At 37.7% G+C, this 18,199-nt stretch overlaps 1 protein-coding gene across 4 annotated transcripts in view; it reads right to left on the bottom strand.

The window, feature by feature from the left end:
* SSH2 (slingshot protein phosphatase 2) overlaps nucleotides 1-18,199 on the bottom strand; it is a 259,485-nt gene that overhangs the window by 55,611 nt on the left and 185,675 nt on the right. For all 4 annotated transcript variants that reach the window (XM_012740621.3, XM_012740622.3, XM_012740623.2 and 1 more), the window contains 3 exons: nucleotides 15,492-15,595; nucleotides 9,500-9,564; nucleotides 1,402-1,523 (listed from right to left, as the gene is read on the bottom strand). In XM_012740621.3, coding sequence (XP_012596075.2) covers nucleotides 1,402-1,523; nucleotides 9,500-9,564; nucleotides 15,492-15,595 — 291 coding nt within the window. The remainder of the gene's footprint in view (nucleotides 1-1,401; nucleotides 1,524-9,499; nucleotides 9,565-15,491; nucleotides 15,596-18,199) is intronic.

The following is an 18,199-nucleotide window of genomic DNA, read 5'->3' as shown; positions in this document are numbered from 1 at the left end:
GCAGAGCTGTGAGGATCACTTGAGGCTGGGAGTTTGAGACCAGCCTGGACAACATAGTGAGACCCTACAAAAAATATGAAAAATTAGCTGGGCCTGGTGGCTCAGTCCCAGCTGCTTGAGAGGCTGGGGGGGGGGGTGGATGGTTGGTGGGGGTGTCACATTGCACTCTAGCTCAGCAAATAGAGCAAGAGCTTGTCTCAAAAAAACAAAAAACAAACCCCAAACCCAAATTAGAGGTCCTAAAATCCTAATCAATACAGACAAGGTAGGTCCTCTTAAAAGAAAATGCGTACTGTTGCTTAGGTAACACTAGGAGTTAAAACTATGCAGGTGAAAGCTTCCTAAATGTGGTTTACAAGCCTGCATAAATTCAAAGCATACAAGTGGTACGCAAGTGAATAATTCTGGCCTTGTGGTCCCTGTAAGTCTGCAAGTCATTTTCAGGTTGACTTCTACATAACAATCGTTTGGGAAACTTTCTACTAACAAAATGATTTTTCCCCCCAATATCAGGACAATTAGAATCACTCCCAAGCTCCTCCTCTCTTTGTGGCTAAATTCCCCCAGGCCTGGGTCACACCCCTAACTACTTCACAGTTCCATTCTAGTCCTGAACCAGGAAGTCAATGCTTTGAGACATCTGGCAGGATTTCCTGAGGCTTATTATCTAGAGTGTAAAGATCTGCTTAGCAGCCACATTCCACAGTCTTCCCAAGGTTTCTGCAAAAAAAGTGGGAAAATAAAAAAGGAAAGCAACAAACCTTAAGGACACAAAAAAGGGAGGTTCTGTGTGATGTGTGATATCTTTAATCACAGACTGTAAACTGCAGCTAAAGCCAAAGGTGCAAGATTAAAAAGGTTCTGCTTTGAGTCTAAGAATTCCCCTTGCCCCCCCACCCCCTTTTTACCTTAGAAGGAAAAAGGAGGCATAAGAGTTGGTAAAAGCAAGGTTTAAAGCCATGGATAAATATAAGAGACTGAGCTCAAGTGGGATATTTTTGAACCCAGGACCACTAGTGAATCACCACAAAAGGCAGGTGCCCCAGAATCACCAAAGGGAATTGTTATTGTTTTTAAAATAGTGTAAACTGCCAAGAAAAGGCAGTTTTTCTGGAGATGTAAGTTTAAATCATTTGCTTCGTATCATTATTATCTAAAGATGAGAGGAAGGTAAATAATAGTGGTAAATTAGGAACACAGAACCAAACACATTCACTAAACATACTTGTTTCTCAAGACTGCTAAAAGAGTGGCTAATATACTTTTATGTTCTCTCATCTTATGCCTTGAACTTTAAGAGCAGCACTGCAAAATAAATGTTTTTGTTATAACTCAAAAGGCAATAGGGACAGGTTATTTAAAAAAGAGTTTTCACATTGCTCCTTCTTTGTAGTACCATACCTGTCATTAGAGGAGAAATCCATTCCTAGGACGATGCTTTCTTCAGTGTCTTGTCTACCATTAGTTGAAACCACTACCATATAGCGTGTTCGATTCTGGTAAGTACTTTCTAGTCTTACAGCCTGGAGGTTAACAGACAACAGAGAAATTAAGAAATTTAGAAGGTTAATTTTAGATCATTCAACCCTTTTTCCTTAGCATCTTAAAGCATACACAGGAAGGTAGCAGAGCCAGTAGTCAGGAGACATAAATTCAAATCCCAGCTCATATACTAACAATAAAACCTTTGGTAAGTTACTAAATTAATTGGAGGGAGATATAATACCTGTACATCATGTCATTTTAAGAGTCTTAAAATTTATGCACATAAAGCTTAGTGCTTGGCATATAATAAATGCTCAATAAATATTTGCTATTAGCATAATTTATTATCAGAGTATGTTTTAAAGACTGAAGAGGGGAATGTGAGGTATATGAATGTGAGCATTGGGCTCAAAGATACAATGCCCACAAACAATTATAATATGAAACAAAGTATATCAACATCATCTAAAGAGAGTATTAGCTATGCTCTATTGAATTCCTACACATTTATATACTATAAGATTTTCTTTAGTTTTAATGATAATTAAAGAAGACTGCTTTTTCAGATGCTTCTCATTTTTTTTGTCAACAAGTTTTAATTTATTGCTTGTGTATTAGGGCCATATTTATAAAGGACCTTCAGAAAATTTGAATATGGACACGGTCCTAGATGAAACTAAGGATTTACTGTTAAGTGTGCTAATGGCATTGTGGTTACTGTGCCTTTTTCTTAAGTATCTAGAGGATGTCTGAGTTTTACTCTAAAATGTACCAACAAAAAAAAAAAAAAAAAAAAAGAAAAGGAGAGGGGAGGACAGATGAAAGAAGTTGGGCAGAATATTGATGGTTATGAAAGCTGAGTAATGAGTTCATGAGGATATTTATTTCCTATTTTGACATGTTTGGAAATTTTCTTAATAAGTTCAAAAAGATACCTTATAAACCTTAAAAATAAAATTAACTTCCAGGCAACACTCATTCAAATATTTACTATATATATTGTGTATATAATCATAGTGTGAGTGCTGAGGATTCAATGGTAGGGGAGAGAGACAGGGTCTCTGCCCTCATGGGAGTGTACACTCTAGTCTACTCTTCATTTGTTGTTAATAATAATAACAATAAAATGATAGATCCTTTGAAGCCAGGAAAATGGGGTCTGGGGGCAAATTCCTCTGTATAAAATAACCCCTGTTCCTTATCTTAGAAGAAGAAACAGAATTCTACTTCATCAACTGGCTCAAGATATTTGTCAGAAATATAACAGAAATTTCCATTTGGATTTTTTTTTCAGTGCTGCTGAAGGAGTCTCCAAGAAGGAGTCTCCTTTCCCTTAACTCTGTCATTATTCCAAAATAACCAAGCAGAGAAAAAGAGGAACAGTTACACAGCTCAAATGACCCATTTAGCAAGGCAGAAGTGAGACTCCCATATCTTTTTGTCTCTATTCTGATACTCCCAGGAAAAGCTAGGGAGGCACAGATAGAAGTGGCTACATTAAAGCTTGTCTCTAATAAGAGCTGATACAACAAGAATGTAATGCTCACCATTCTGATGCCAAGTGCGTAAGATACAGAGCTGTACTGTTGACTTTATGTTCCATAAAGTAACAAAGCATTTAAAACCAAATTCACTTATGAGAAGCTAAGGGAACTAATATTTAGGTGGACTAAATTCTAGAGGACTGGGATCAAGGGAGAAGCATTATGCACATAGAACTATGGATAGTAGTAAATGCACATGAGGTAGTGGGAGGCAGTACTGACTCATTCTTTGATTGTACAAATACTCTACAACATGTTAAATTAACCAGAAAACCTGGTACAGGTAAACTAGAATTTCTTATAAACAAGATCTCACATATTATTACATATTTAAACTTGGACTTGCCTTGGCCCAAGTTCCTTGAATGTGTTAGAGTCTCTTTGTCAAGGCTCTGAGAATTTCTGGCAAGGCTCAATACAAATGGCATGGGAACAACTGAACTGTGTTTCTGACAATTTATCTACAGCTCCTACACCAACTAGTAGCAACTGATTGGCTAAGTTGAAGCTGATAAAAGGAAAAATATATCCTCGATAAATACTACCGATAAGGTAAGCTATCAGGCCAAGTTAGAAGTGGGCAGCAAGAGTTTCTTTTTAAGTGATATTCAGTGCAAACATTAGCTGTCTCTTTTTAAAAGTAATGCTTATTTATTTGTACTATTAAGAGCATTTCAAATGTTTGGCTCTTCTTTAATTATAAAAGAGGATCCCAAACCTAACGGGAAAGGCCCCAGCTATCTTACACTGATTTGGGCTTGAATAACAGGCACATTTCAGATTCATTCAATTTTAAGGTTCTTAGATGGAAGAATACCACTTAGAGTTACTGAGATTTGATCATAGGCCACTAGATAGTACCCATAGTAGTTCATAAATTCTTATGTAAGGGAAGTAGAGCTTTAATCAGGGGTCTGGAGCCAAGACATTAATTCCATTTCTGTATCCTATTAGAAGGATAAGATGAAATCTTTAAAGATCTCTGGGAGGCCAAGGCAGGTGGATTGCTCAAGGTCAGGAGTTCAAAACCAGCCTGAGCAAGAGTGAGACCCCGTCTCTACTATAAATAGAAAGAAATTAATTGGCCAACTCATATATATAGAAAAAATTAGCTGGGCATGGTGGCACATGCCTGTAGTTCCAGCTACCTGGGAGGCTGAGGCAGTAGGATTGCTTGAGCCCAGGAGATTGAGGTTGCTGTGAGCCAGGCTGACGCCATGGCACTCACTCAAGCCTGGATGACAAAGCAAGACTCTGTCTCAAAAAAAAAAAAAATCTTTAAAGAAAAAATTCTGAAATGCCAGAGGATAGACCTGAGGCTTTAAAGTTCCTTTTAAGCTTCAAGATTTTAGGTTAAAGAATTAAAATCTATGAGCCACAAACATAAAGAAAAATCGAATACCCACCCTCGTTTGAGGTTTATTTTATATTCCTCTGTTTGGTAGAAGATTAGTAAAATCTAATAATCTGTCAAGCCAATCAGAGAAATGCCATTTAAAATGGCAGATTGTATATAATAGCCTGATACTGAAAATGACAGCATTTCCAATGTTTCCTCAGTCTCCAGAGCTTACATGGAATAAATGACTGGAGTAAGATAATAACTGAAATGCATTTCATTAATCAACTAACGTTCTCATTGAAAGGACACTACTGAAGTCCATTCTTTTTTTTTTTTTGAGACAGTCTTACTCTGTTGCTCAGGCTAGAGTGCAGTGGCATCAGCCTAGCTCACAGCAACCTCAAACTCCTGGGTTCAAGTGATCCTCCCGCCTCAGCCTTCTGAGTAGCTGGGACTACAGGTATGCACCACCAAACCCGGCTAATTTTTTCTGTTTTTAATACAGCCTCTTGATCAGGCTGGTCTGGAACTCCTGACCTCAAGCAATCCTTCTGCCTCGGCCTCCAGAGTGCTTAGGATTACAGGTGTGAGCCACCGTGCCCGGTCTGAAGTCCATTCTAATTGTCCAAACAAAACAATATTCTAGATTTTAAACTTGGCAACGAGCAACTGAAATAATTATTCCAAAAAATTACATTTATTGCCTAAATTTGGAATCCTATTACAAGTTTCAGGTGAACTGGATCCAGCAATCTTAGGACTGATGTAGGTCTGAGAAGTCATCTCCTGACTCTGCTTTATTCCTGAAAAAACCCAACCCTGTTTTCAAAGATCATCTATCAAAGAATAATGTTAAAAACTTCCCTCAGTATCTAATTGAAATACTTAACCTAATTACAAGCAGTTCACACACACTGCCTGATACAAGAGCTTCTATCCTTAGCATCATATGATATCAGGAAATACTCCTTTAGCTTACACTGCACCTTTGCCTTTAATTTCTTTTCACCAAGAGTCTTACATCATGCCCCTGCATGCAATGTTTATCCTCAGGGAAGCCCCATTATAAAGACCCAAAGTCTAGACAGGCAGCTCACCCAATCTATCAAAGGGAAAGGTTTCAGAAGTATGTAAATATTAAATTCTAGCCAAAAGATCAAAGCAAAATCAATAGCTAAAATTAAAACAGACTTCAGATGTGATAGTAAGAAACTAAAGAACATGTCTTTGAGAAAAAAAAATAGATTAGAGCTTGAGGGAGTCTCTGGAGTTAAAAAAAATCTATCTCCATGAAGTTCTCAAATTAAAAAAAAATCTATGAATTATACTCTGTGTAGCCATTAAAAACCAGGGTTTACTTATTGACATGGAAAAGATATCCATGACAAACTGTGAAGAAAGTAGGTTATAAAACTGTATTTATATTTTTATCTCATTTTTGTAAAAATAAAACAATGTGCTCACTTTCTCTTTCTCATGTACATACAAAAAAAAGAAAAAAAAAAAACTGGAAGAAAACGTATCCAAATTGCTAAGAATGGTTTTCTCAGAGTAGAGAGTACAGAATGATTTTTACTTTCTTCCTGATACCTTTTTGTATTAAATATTATGTGACTTAGAAAAAAAATCTCCATGTAATACACTTATATTTAGAAAAAAGGCAACATACGGTAAAAACCAAAATCATAAAATTCCTTTTTTTTTTTTCTTAAACCCAAAGCGTTGGAAGAATCTTTTTTTTTTTTTTTTTTTGGGAGACAGTCTCACTCTGTCACCTTGGGTAGAATACAGTGGCATCATAGTAGCTCACCGTAACCTCAAAGTCCTAGGCTCAAGTGATCCTCCTACCTCAGCCTCCTGAATAGTTGGGAGTACAGGGGTGCACCACCAGACCAGGCTAATTTTTTCTGTTTTTGGTAGAGATGGAGTCTTGGTCTTGCTCAGGCTGGTCTCGAACTCCTGACCTTAAGCAATCCTCCTGCCTTTGCCTCCCAGAGTGCCAAGATAATAGGCGTGAGCCAATCTTGCCCAGCCAAAATTCATTTTCTTAAATTATTCTGCAAAGTACTCAAAAAGACCTCTTTTTACCTTAACAGCATCTCAGTTCCAGCTAAGATTAATTGAAGTTACTTCAAATGTCCTGAAAATTCTCAATTTCCTAGTTTTGTTTTTTAATTAAATGATTGGTCTTTGATAATGTACAAGAGTACTACAAAGCCAGTTCCTTTATTATAGCAGCTGCAATTTTCCTAAGTACTAAAGTTAATGCTTGATACCTGTATTTGGAAAGCAGAGCTTCCCTGGGGGAAAAGATTGGTTTTGTCCTATTTTTCAATGCTAAAGCAAAATGTAGGGTTTAGTAGAGTTATTAAAAAAAAAATGAAGGCAGGACTTTTAGTTGACTATCAAACTTTTAACCTTATGCACAAATCCCAAGATAAGAGTTTTAGCATTCCAAATTTAACTCAAAACAAAAGCCTTTGCTTTGAGTCTACAAATGCTCCTTTCAGTTAGAAAAGTGCTAATTTGTCCAAAGACATACAATGCATTCACTCATTTTCTTGAAGATGACTCACTCCATAATCTGAAATATAATGACTATGTGTTTGTAACAATTCAAAACAACTGTAAAATGGCTTGTCATTTGAACTCCGAATTAATTCAGAGGCGTCAGTTACATTTTCTGAATTTATATTTTCTAAATGTAAAGCAGCTGAAGCTGCATATTTTAGCAAGAAAAGATTTAATTGCCAACTCTGCCTTCCTAACTGCTTCCTTCACGCCCTCTCAAGTCTCATGTGGTTAAAATTATTTTAATTGAGGTTCAAACCAAACTCCAGAACATTATCATTGAGAAAAAGATAAAATGAGTGATATTAAGGCCTCAGCTTTAACTTTACCAAACCACACAAATTTTGGAAGCTATCAGCAAATATCTATTGGGCATCCAGTATGTGCAAGTGACTGTTAGGGACTTTAGAAGAGTTGTATTCAAAGTGTGATTCCTTAACCAGCAGCATCAACATCATTTGGAAACTGGTTAAAAATACAAATTATCGGCCTGAGCAAGAGCGAGGCCTTATCTCTACAAAAAATAGAAAAATTAGCAGGTGTGGTGGCACATGCTTGTAGGTCTAGTTACTCAGGAGGCTGAGGCAGGAAATCGCTTGAGTCTAGGAGTTTGAGATTGTAGTGACATATGATGAAGCCACTAAACTCCAGCTCAGCCTGGGTAAGAGAGCAAGACCCTGTCTCAAAAAAAAAAAAAAAAAAAAAAAAAAAATCACTGCTTCCCCTTCATCAACCCAACTCTACAGGTCTACAGGTGAAGTCCAGCAATTGGTGGTTTGACAGAGCTCTCCAGGTGATTCAGATATACTCTCAAGTCTGAGAATTACAGCTTTAGAATATTAATACTGTAAGAACTGTATCTTCCCTTTGTTCACTTTTAAAGAATTATTTTAGAAAGAAGTATATCAAGATATACAGACAAGATTTGCATAAACATATATGGTGTTACTTTTGGTCAGGATATAAAAATTTTTTTAATTTAAAACAAAAATTAGGATATAAAATAATTATGAAAGGAATCTTTTAAGTTTCAAAGTAAGTTTCCCAAGAAATATTAGTGGCCATGTAAAGAAGGCAATAGAGGCAGCATTCCAGAGAAAGAAATGACAAAATTTAAATACAGAATGATTAAGTAAATGAAGAATCAGTGATTATCATAGAGTTCAGAGGCCTGATCATCAATTTTCCACAGTTAATCTTATATTCTACTCATTATCTCTCTTCCTGGACAGAAAGTAGAGATTAACTATTTAAACTTAATGTATCTGTGGCTCTCACTTCATTTCCAAGTAACAATACTATAGTTGTCCCATGTCATTCCTTGGCTCAAAAATCTGTAATGTTTCACAACTGCTTACTGTAAATGGAGAGGGACTACCCTAGTTAGTACTCTAGAAGGTCAGATAGGAAATGCAAACGAGTAAAGTAAGCCATGTGAGTATTAAATGGGTAGAAACACTTTTCGACTTCCACAAAGAAATATGCTCATCCTATTTTTGTTTTCCTACTTTTACTAGAGGTAGCACAATAAGCAAATGAACAGGGCAGGAATGATGACAAATGGTGACATTTGACTTTAGTATCCAGAAGACAATAAGATATGTGGGGATTATGGTAAATTAAGAACCCATGACACAACTTCCTCTACCCTAGTCTAGCCAAGTTTTGCCATGTGAGAATAAAGCCAGAAATTTGTGATTTTCAAAGACAAGCCCCAAGTCTGGATTTTTACGTGAAATCACCCAACTTTAAAATTCTGGCTTATATTAAAAAAAAAAAACAAAAAAAACCCCACTGTGATCCAACAAAACATATCTCTGGCCTATGGGCTGCCAGTTTGAGAACTCCAGTTTAGAGCATTAAATCGGTATTTGCTTGCCTTGTTTTTTGGTGTCTATCTTCCCTATATTAACAATAATCCTCATACTTAGGTAGCACTTTATGCTCTTTAGTATGTTTTCATGTCCATCTGATCCTTTCAACTGTGATTAGTCATGAGATGAGGAAACGGGACAGACAGGGTAAAGTAAATTGTCCAACATTATATTATGATTATACGATTATAATATAATTGATAAGAGCCTAAGTCCAGATCTCTTGAGTCTGAGGCCAGTACCAATCCTTGGCCATTTCACTCCCTCCTTGTCTTTCCCTATGTGTGTTTTTCCTTATGTCCCCATCGAGAATGATTTCTTCCTGTCAATCCAAATGTCATCATTTTAAAAGACTCAGCTCAAGCTCCACCATCTATATAAACTTCCCTAAACTAGGTCGAATCCCCAAGTTTTCTCTCCTTTTTCTAAACTTCAATTGTTATTAGTCAATAACTTACAAATCTGTGCTAACAGTCTTGAACCATCAAATTATTTCATATCATTCCACATTAGCTTATGTCCCCAATTAAATTCCAAGATCCTGGATAATAAGGACATGTCATTCATCCTTCCTATTCCACATAGTTCCCAGCACTGTGTTGGGACATAAAAATGATGGTTTAACATTGGCTATCTTAAACAGTCTTTTGAGAAGGAAAATGATGATGATGCCACTAACTTACCAGCCTGATATTGTCTTCTGGGCGGAGTAATATGAACATGGCTTGGAGATGCTGTTGGAGATCGCCTGGTAAAATTTACAAAGCAAAGGATAATTATTGTCCATTCTAATGTCAACAGAGACGATTCCTTCTACCCTATTGACTTTTGTAAAAGAAAGTTTTGATTCACTCAAGGACTCTAATTAAACAAAGAAATTAAGTAACATGATTATTGACTTATTTTTAAATGGAAAGAGAGAATGATAGAATACATCTTTATGCATTTGATTTTAGTCATTAAAATTTCTGTCTGTCCTACGGAAGGTACACTTGAGACCAATCTCAATTTTACTGTGGTGGAGGCTGACAAGATATCTGTTGGGCAGAGGTAACACTAGCTGTGCTTTCAAGCCCACTGAAGGTAGCAATGAAGGAATTTTGAAAATAAAGTGTGCAGTTAGAAGAATTATCCATAATTTTTAAAAAGCTAATAATTTTGTCATTCCTATTTCTACAATAATAATCTTCTGTTGCACTTCACCTAAGATTTTTAGATTCCCCCCCCAGAACAATGTAAATAGTTTAAAATGATTTCCACATCAGTGGCTGATATAAAAATAAGAGTATATATTAAATATAGCATATAAGGTATATATATTCTCTTGAACATATGATTAGGTGTTTTAAAATGGCTGATTATCTGAGTCTTCACTTGTTCTTATATAAAGAAATATTTTATAAAACAAAGTTGAAATTTCTGTGTATTAAACTATTATAGATTTCCTCATATTCTCTATTCCATACTAGGAAATCTGAGGCACTGGCTAGCTGGAGACATTAGATAACGTGCTGTCATAATGAAGATAATCTGAGAACAAAAAAACTTCATTTTTTCCCACCCAGGTCCATCCCTTTTAAAGATTCTAAGGTGACTGACATGGCCATGTAATCATGAATGCCAGTATTTACATTGGCCTTGGAATCTACATGTATAATTTTCTTCCAGTTAACTTCACAGCTGTTAATTATGAGATGAAATACTGATTTGGGCAAGAAGTAGAGAGAGTTAGGAAGAAAAAAAGTAGGTTGTCAAACAGGTGTGTTTGTCTAAAAGGTCAGCAAGTCTGAAAGCCTTTCCTTTTATTGCCCCCCCCCCTTTTCTTAAAGAATAGTTTTCTTGCCTTTTATTTCACTGCTGACTTCTGACCAATGTCATTATTGCAGAATCTTTCAACTTGCAAAATTAAAAAAGACAGTCAATATATTTGGCCAGATCCATTCTACTACATTTCTTTTTTCTTTTTATTTTTTTTTTGAGACAGTCTCACTCTGTTGCCCGGGTTAGAGTGCCCTGGCATCAGCCTAGCTCATAGCAACCTCGAATTCCCAGGCTCAAGCAATCCTTCTGCCTCAGCCTCCCGAGTAGCTGGGACTATAGGCATGTGCCACCATGCCCGGCTAATTTTTTCTATATATATTTTTAGTTTGCCAATTAATTTCTTTCTATTTTTAGCAGAGACAGGGTCTTGCTCTTGCTCAGGCTGGTTTCGAACTCCTGACCTTGAGCGATCCACCCGCCTTGGCCTCCCAGAGTGCTAGGATTACAGGCGTGAGCCACCATTCTACTACATTTCAAACCCAGAGACACAATCTAAGTCTCATATACAAGAACAAGTGCGGTTCTCTTTACTCTTGATGGGGGGGGGGGGGGGAAAGAAAGAAAAGAAAAAGAACCAATGTCGGCTCCTTGGTGTAAATCCAAGAGAAACAAAAACATTTGTTCATATAAAGACTTGTACACAAAGTTCATATAGCATTATTCAAAAGTGAAAACCCAAATGCCATGAACTGATAAGTAGCTAAATGAAATGTGGCATATCCACACAATGTGATATTATTTGATTGTAAAAAGGAATTCAGTACTGACACATTGGATGACCTTTGAAAACATGCTAAATAAAAGGAGACTGTCTCAAAAATCCACTTATATGGAATGTCCAGAATAGGCAAACCTATACATGCAGAAAGTAAATTAGTGGTTGCTTAGGGCTGGTGGAGATGATGAGGAAAATAGGGAGTGACTGCTAATGAGTATCAGGTTTCTTTTCGGGGTGACAAAAATGTTCTAAAATTAGATTGCAGTGATGGTTGTACAACTCTGAGAACATACTAAAAGCCACTGAACACACATTTTATTTATTTACTTATTTTTAGAGACAGGGTTCTCACTCTGTCACCCAGGCTGGAATGCAGTGGCAAGATCAAAGCTTACTGTAACCTTGAACTCCTGGACTCAAGCAATCCTCCCACCTCAGCCTCCCAAGCAGCTAGGACTATAGGCATGTACCACCATGCCTGGATAATTTTTTTTATTTTTATAGAGAATGGGGTCTTGCTATGTTGCCCAGCCTGGTCTCAAACTCTTAGCCTCAAATGATCTCCCTGCCTTGGCCTCCCAAAGTGCTGGGATTACAAAGTGATACACCCAGCCATGACTGTATACTTTAAATGAGTAAACTGGGTGAATTACACCGTATGTGAATTATTTATCAATAAAGCTGTTAAAAAAATAAAAGAACAACTGTGAGGATACAAAGTGTTAGGTATAAACAATGAAAAGTTACTAGAGTTACAAGTTACAATTGAGTTAAGCAGCTGAGTCTTTTTAAATAACTAAGTTTACTTCTGTCCTATCAGGAGAAATAACCTGAGGAATGGATTTTCAGGATGGATAACTTCTGGAGGAGAAACCTAAATAGTAGCCCAAACATTACTAGCTCAAGGATCCACATGGCTCATTTGAAGGTCAGACAAAAATCAGGAGCCCTACTCTTAGAGTAAGGCTTCTTGTGTGAGCTGAGTATGTGGAAGCTCAGGTTTGTTAGCTGTGAAAAGTACTGCTATGAGCAAACCAGCTATTATTTGTGGGAAACTGCTCTTCACAGAGTCTAACAGAGGCAAATGTCTCCCCTACATTTTCCCATCTGTTTTATTGCTAGTAGCTAAATTTCAGATTTCAGTTTGATATTAAAGACTTTTCATTGTTTCCCATTAAAATATTGGTAGAGACTCATAATATCACTTTTTGGTTGCAAAATAGTATCTGGATATTTTAAATGCAGCCCAGATTAAAAAAAAATCCTAACCAGTTCAAGAAACATGCATAAGGAAGTATAATCAGACATAGTAAGCCCTTGATCTGCTTCTCAATTCTGCCATCAATTTTCAGTCACTGTGAGCTTAGCCAAAGCAGCTTCAGTTAATGTGACAGTCTGGCTTTTGTGAGCTGCGTTTATACTCACACTGCTTCATCCATTCCGGTCTGGATCACAAACGAAGCCCATTCAGCTTGTGTTAAATCTGCTTTTCTTTTTAGTATGAGGAAAGCTAACTGAACAATGTCAAGCAGAAACCTGGGTGGCATTTCAGTGTGGAAGTTTGACTAAAGAAAAAGGCCAACCAGGGCCAGGAGCATTAAACGCCACTGACCCCCACTTACTATTACATGCCATAGTGCAATTTGCCCAACATTTTAGTAGTTAGACAAGCTGGATTTAAACCAATAATCTGTCTTCTTTTTACTGTAAGGGATAATATATCCACACTAAACAGAAACACAAAGCTTAGCTAGGCCTACTTCCTCTGTGCATTCAAGTTTTTTGGGGAAGTGTTCCCCCCCAAATGCTGGTTGTAGGCATTGATAAGGAAGGTTTTAGAAAGTGTAACCCAAGCTACTTTCCAAAAGAAGTACCTACCCCCCAATATTCTTCAAAAAATCTTCCACAGCTAGGGAGTTTTGATAGGAGGACAATACTGTCCAACAACATGGATTATAATTTTGAGCTGCTAGATTTACAACTAAATGAAGGTCCAAACAAGAAGCGGGGCAGCCACTAATATAGCTAAAATTACTCTGACTAGAGTTAAACTCAACTACTGGCTCAAGGCCGGGCGCTGTGGCTCACGCCTGTAATCCTAGCTCTTGGGAGGCCGAGGCGGGCGGATTGCTCAAGGTCAGGAGTTCAAAACCAGCCTGAGCAAGAGCGAGACCCCGTCTCTACTATAAATAGAAAGAAATTAATTGGCCAACTGATATATATATATAAAAAAAAATTAGCCGGGCATGGTGGCGCATGCCTGTAGTCCCAGCTACCCGGGAGGCTGAGGCAGAAGGATCACTCGAGCCCAGGAGTTTGAGGTTGCTGTGAGCTAGGCTGACGCCACGGCACTCACTCTAGCCTGGGCAACAAAGCGAGACTCTGTCTCAAAAAAAATAAAATAAAAATAAAAATAACTACTGGCTCAATGGGATTGAGTATTTCTGGCTTTTGCCTCTGGCCTATACACACAAGGTTTGCAGTCTTCTTTGTTCTCTTCCTAGTAACTGCAATTTCTTCTGCTCCTGGAGGTCACAAGTCATCAAAGTGGCACATTTATGACAAGCAACCACCTCTTTGTATAGCATTCATCATGACTACCATCCTCAGGCTGACTTTTATTTTTTCCCCAAAATGACACAAACAAGGCTTGATCATAGTAGATGAAAAGCATCAGGCTGATTATCTTCTTAAACTGTGGACATCCTATATCTGGAGACCTCTCTCCCGAGACACATTTTCTATGACTCTTTTTTAACCTCATCACCACAGGTGTGCATGATTTTAGAGAAATCCCATATAAGGAAATATTATACATATATTACTGTTAGCAGATATTTCAAAACCAGAGTCTTACATTCATTCCTAGGCAAACATTTATTTGATGACTTCTTATTTATAGAAGTCATCTGGGTCGGGCGTGGTGGCTCACGCCTGTAATCTTAGCACTCTGGGAGGCCGAGGCGGGTGGGTTGCTGGAGGTCTGGAGTTCGAAACTAGCCTGAGCAAGAGCAAGACCCTGTCTCTACTATAAAGTAGAAAGAAATTAATTGGCCAACTAATATATATAGAAAAAATTAGCCAGGCATGGTGGCACATGCCTGTAGTCCTAGCTACTCGGGAGGCTGAGGCAGTAGGATCACCTGAGCCCAGGAGATTGAGGTTGCTGTGAGCTAGGCTGATGCCACGGCACTCACTCTAGCCTGGGCAACAAAGCAAGACTCTGTCTCAAAAAAAAAAAAAAAAAAGAAGAAGAAGAAGAAGTCATCTGGGTTAAATTTCTAATTGTTTCAGTGTGTATGTATTCAAGAAGTAGATCCTGGCATTTAAGAACTGGCATTTTATTCGTGATATAATGACTCTTATTATCACAACGATGACAATGAGTTTATTTATTTTAGTAGCAGTCTATACCATTCTCCTCATACGATCACTAAAAAGAAGAAACAAAAAATTTAATCTTTGATTAGCTGAAATGAATTTGCACAGGATCCAAGGGAACACCTGAACAATCTTTTAGCTATTAAAACCTTAACTGAGGCCAGGTGCGGTGGCTCATGTCTGTAATCCTAGTACTTTAGGAGGCAGAGGCGAGAGGATTGCTTGAGGTCAGGAGTTTGAAACCAGCCTGAGCAAGAGTGAGAACCCGTCTGGACTAAAAATAGAAAGAAATTAATTGGACAACTAAAAACATATAGAAAAAATTAGCCAGGCATGGGGGCGCATGCCTGTAGTCCCAGCTACTCAGGAAGCTGAGGCAGGAGGATTGCTTGAGCCCAGGAGTCAGAGGTTGCCGTGAGTGAGGCTGACACCAGGGCACTCTAACTGGGCATCAGAGTGAGACTCTGTCTCAAAACAAAAACAAAAACCTTAACTGAGAAGTCACATATGACTTCATTAGAGTATTTTTATACCTTATTATTCAACAAAAATTTATTGAACATCTGCTATGTGTTATAAGGCATTCTGCTACGTGATAAAAAAATTGTGAGGATGAAAGAAGAATGATTACAACACACAGTGCTTTTTTTCACTATTAAAGAATTGCTGGTGAAATGGGGATGAGGTAGTCAGCCTTTTAGAACAAAATGAAAGACAAGGTTACCAAGAAAGGAACAGTGTATATGCTGCTTTACCTGCATGCTTGTTGCGCCTGTGGCTGATTCTTGGTGTGGACGAGCCATTTCCCCGTGGTAGAAAAAGGGCAGCACCTTTGACAGTTAGAAAGCTCTCGCTGATGCTACAAGGAAAAACCCAAAAGAAAATAAATTATTTAGGGAAGGAAATCAAAGAGTACGATGGAGAACCACTATAGGATTATTCTCTCTTTCCTATTGCAAAATCCCAACTTCATGGGATGAAGTAAAAACAAAATCAAGAGGGACTGTGGTTACTCACACAGCTCTGTCTACTCCAGACAATTTTTTCTGAAACAAAACTTACAATATTCTATATACATTACATGGTAGCAGTTAAGAGTGGAGGCTGTGGAACCAGACTGCCTGGGTTTGAATCCTGGCTCTGCTACTTCCTATCTAAATAAACTATTTTGGGCCTAATTTCCTCATATGTAAAACAGGAATAATACAATAAAGTTGTTTTGAAAAGCCAATGAGTACATAGTTTCTTAAAGTGGTGCCTGGCACATAGTGATAAGCCCTTAATAAATATTAATTATTATTAGATGTGTGGTTATTCATAATGGTGTTTCAACAGTGTCCTGATTAGATGTGAAGTATATTACAATACTTAATTACTAATAATACATCCAAAGTTTACAAAAAAGATTTATGCTTACAATACACATCACTAAAATGTTAGCTCAAAATTTTACTATCACCAACTTGCACCACCACAGATACTGAAAAGGAGTAGTGCACTGGAAGTGTGTTTAACCCACCCACTGGAGTTTGCCCTCCATGTTAACAATATCATTCACTGCTCAGGATAGAGGGTACTTAAAATACAATTACTAGTGGATAGCCACAAAATAAACAGAAAATATATCTAAATTATTTCAAATCAACAGACTAATTAATAAGCCTTTCAATTTCAACCACAAAATCTGAAAAGGACAGAACTCTTAAGTAACTAGTGGCAAAGCTTAGAAATGCATAATGGAGGGTTACAAGTTTGCTTGTGAGTACGGTACTGCTATTGAGGGGTAGCTAATGTATTGTAAATGACACTGCCTATTCAATATTTCCACTTGGAAATCTAATTGGCATCAGAATCTAACTATTCATTATCATTATTACTTTATAAAATAGAGATGAGGTCTCGCTGTTGCTCAAGCTGATCTCGAACTCCTGAGCTCAAGCGATCCTCCCACCTCAGCCTCCCAGAATGCTAGGATTACAGACATGAGCCACTGCACCCAGCTTAACTGGCATCTTAAATTTACACTGCCAAAACTTAACTCTTGAGTTCCCCCCAAACTGATCCGTAGCCTCAACTTCCCAGTTATTTGACTAAAATACATAATAGTCTTTCCCTCCTTCAAAGTATATCTAATTCATCAGCAAGTCCTATGAGCTTTATTTTCAAATATATCTTAAATCTGCCCACTTAACCCCATCACCACTATCACACTGGTCCACAGCACTATCATTTCTCACATGAACTACTATTAAAAAGCTTTTCTTAAAAAATCCTTTATTGGCTGGGCGTGGTGGCTCACGTCTGTAATCCTAGAACTCTGGGAGGCCGAGGCAGGCAGATTGCTCGAGGTCAAGAGTTCGAAACCAGCCTGAGCGAGACCCTGTCTCTACTAAAAATAGAAAGAAATTAATTGACCAACTAAAATATATATACAAAAATTAGCCGGGCATGGTGGTGCATGCCCGTAGTCCCAGCTACTTGGGAGGCTGAGGCAGCAGGATTGCTTGAGCCCAGGAGACTGAGGTTGCTATGAGCTAGGTTGATGCCATGGCACTCACTCTACACTGGGCAACAAAGTGTGACCCTGTCTCAAAAAAAAAATCCTTTATTATCGAAAATTTCAGACATACAAAAATTTCAGACATATAACTCCCATGTTTTTATCATATTCCAGCTTTAATTAATGGAGAATTTGTTTCTTTTACATCCTCACACCCTTCACCTTGCCCATGAAGTGAAAAAAATCCCAGATATTATATCAGCAAAAAGCCTCTTAAAAGGTCTGCTGCAACCAGTTCTGCCCCCCTATTATCCACTCACCAAACAGCAACCAAAGTGATTTTAAATACATATAGATCATACAATGTCACTTCTTGCTTAAAACTCTCCAAGGTCTTCCCTTTGTACTGATAAATAAAAAGCCAGTTTTTAGCTTTGCCTTCAAGGCCCTGTAACATACTGTAGCAAGCTACTTCTCTGCTCTTACACCATCTCCTCTTTTGTTTACAGGATATAGTCACACTGTCCCACTGTCCTCCTTTCTGTTTCTTCAATATTTCAGGCCCTCTTCTCAGGGCCTTTGTGCCTTTTATCCTCTACTTGGAACATTTTTCTCCTGGCCTGTCACTATTTAAGTCTCTGCTCCAGTATCACTGTCCCTTTCTCATCCCAATTATCCTCTACCCTGTTGTTTTGTTTCCTTTAGGATATTATCATAAACTAAAATTATATTTATTCACTTGATTGTGGTTATCTCTCTATAATAGAATATAGACTCCATGAGAGCAAGGACTTTATTTTGTCCATTACTGTAACCTCAGCACTAGAAATAGTGCCAGGCACATATTTATTAGATGCTCAAAAGATATGTGATGGATGAATGAATTTATCCCTGAGTTTCCACACTGTTATGTCTGTCTCATCATTGCTGCAGAAACTGTAATTTAGGATAAGTCTTACATGT

This window comes from Microcebus murinus, chromosome 18 (genome assembly GCF_040939455.1).
Source record: "Microcebus murinus isolate Inina chromosome 18, M.murinus_Inina_mat1.0, whole genome shotgun sequence".
In the NCBI taxonomy this organism is placed as follows: domain Eukaryota; kingdom Metazoa; phylum Chordata; class Mammalia; order Primates; family Cheirogaleidae; genus Microcebus; species Microcebus murinus.
This window is presented reverse-complemented; position numbering and strand designations above follow the sequence as displayed.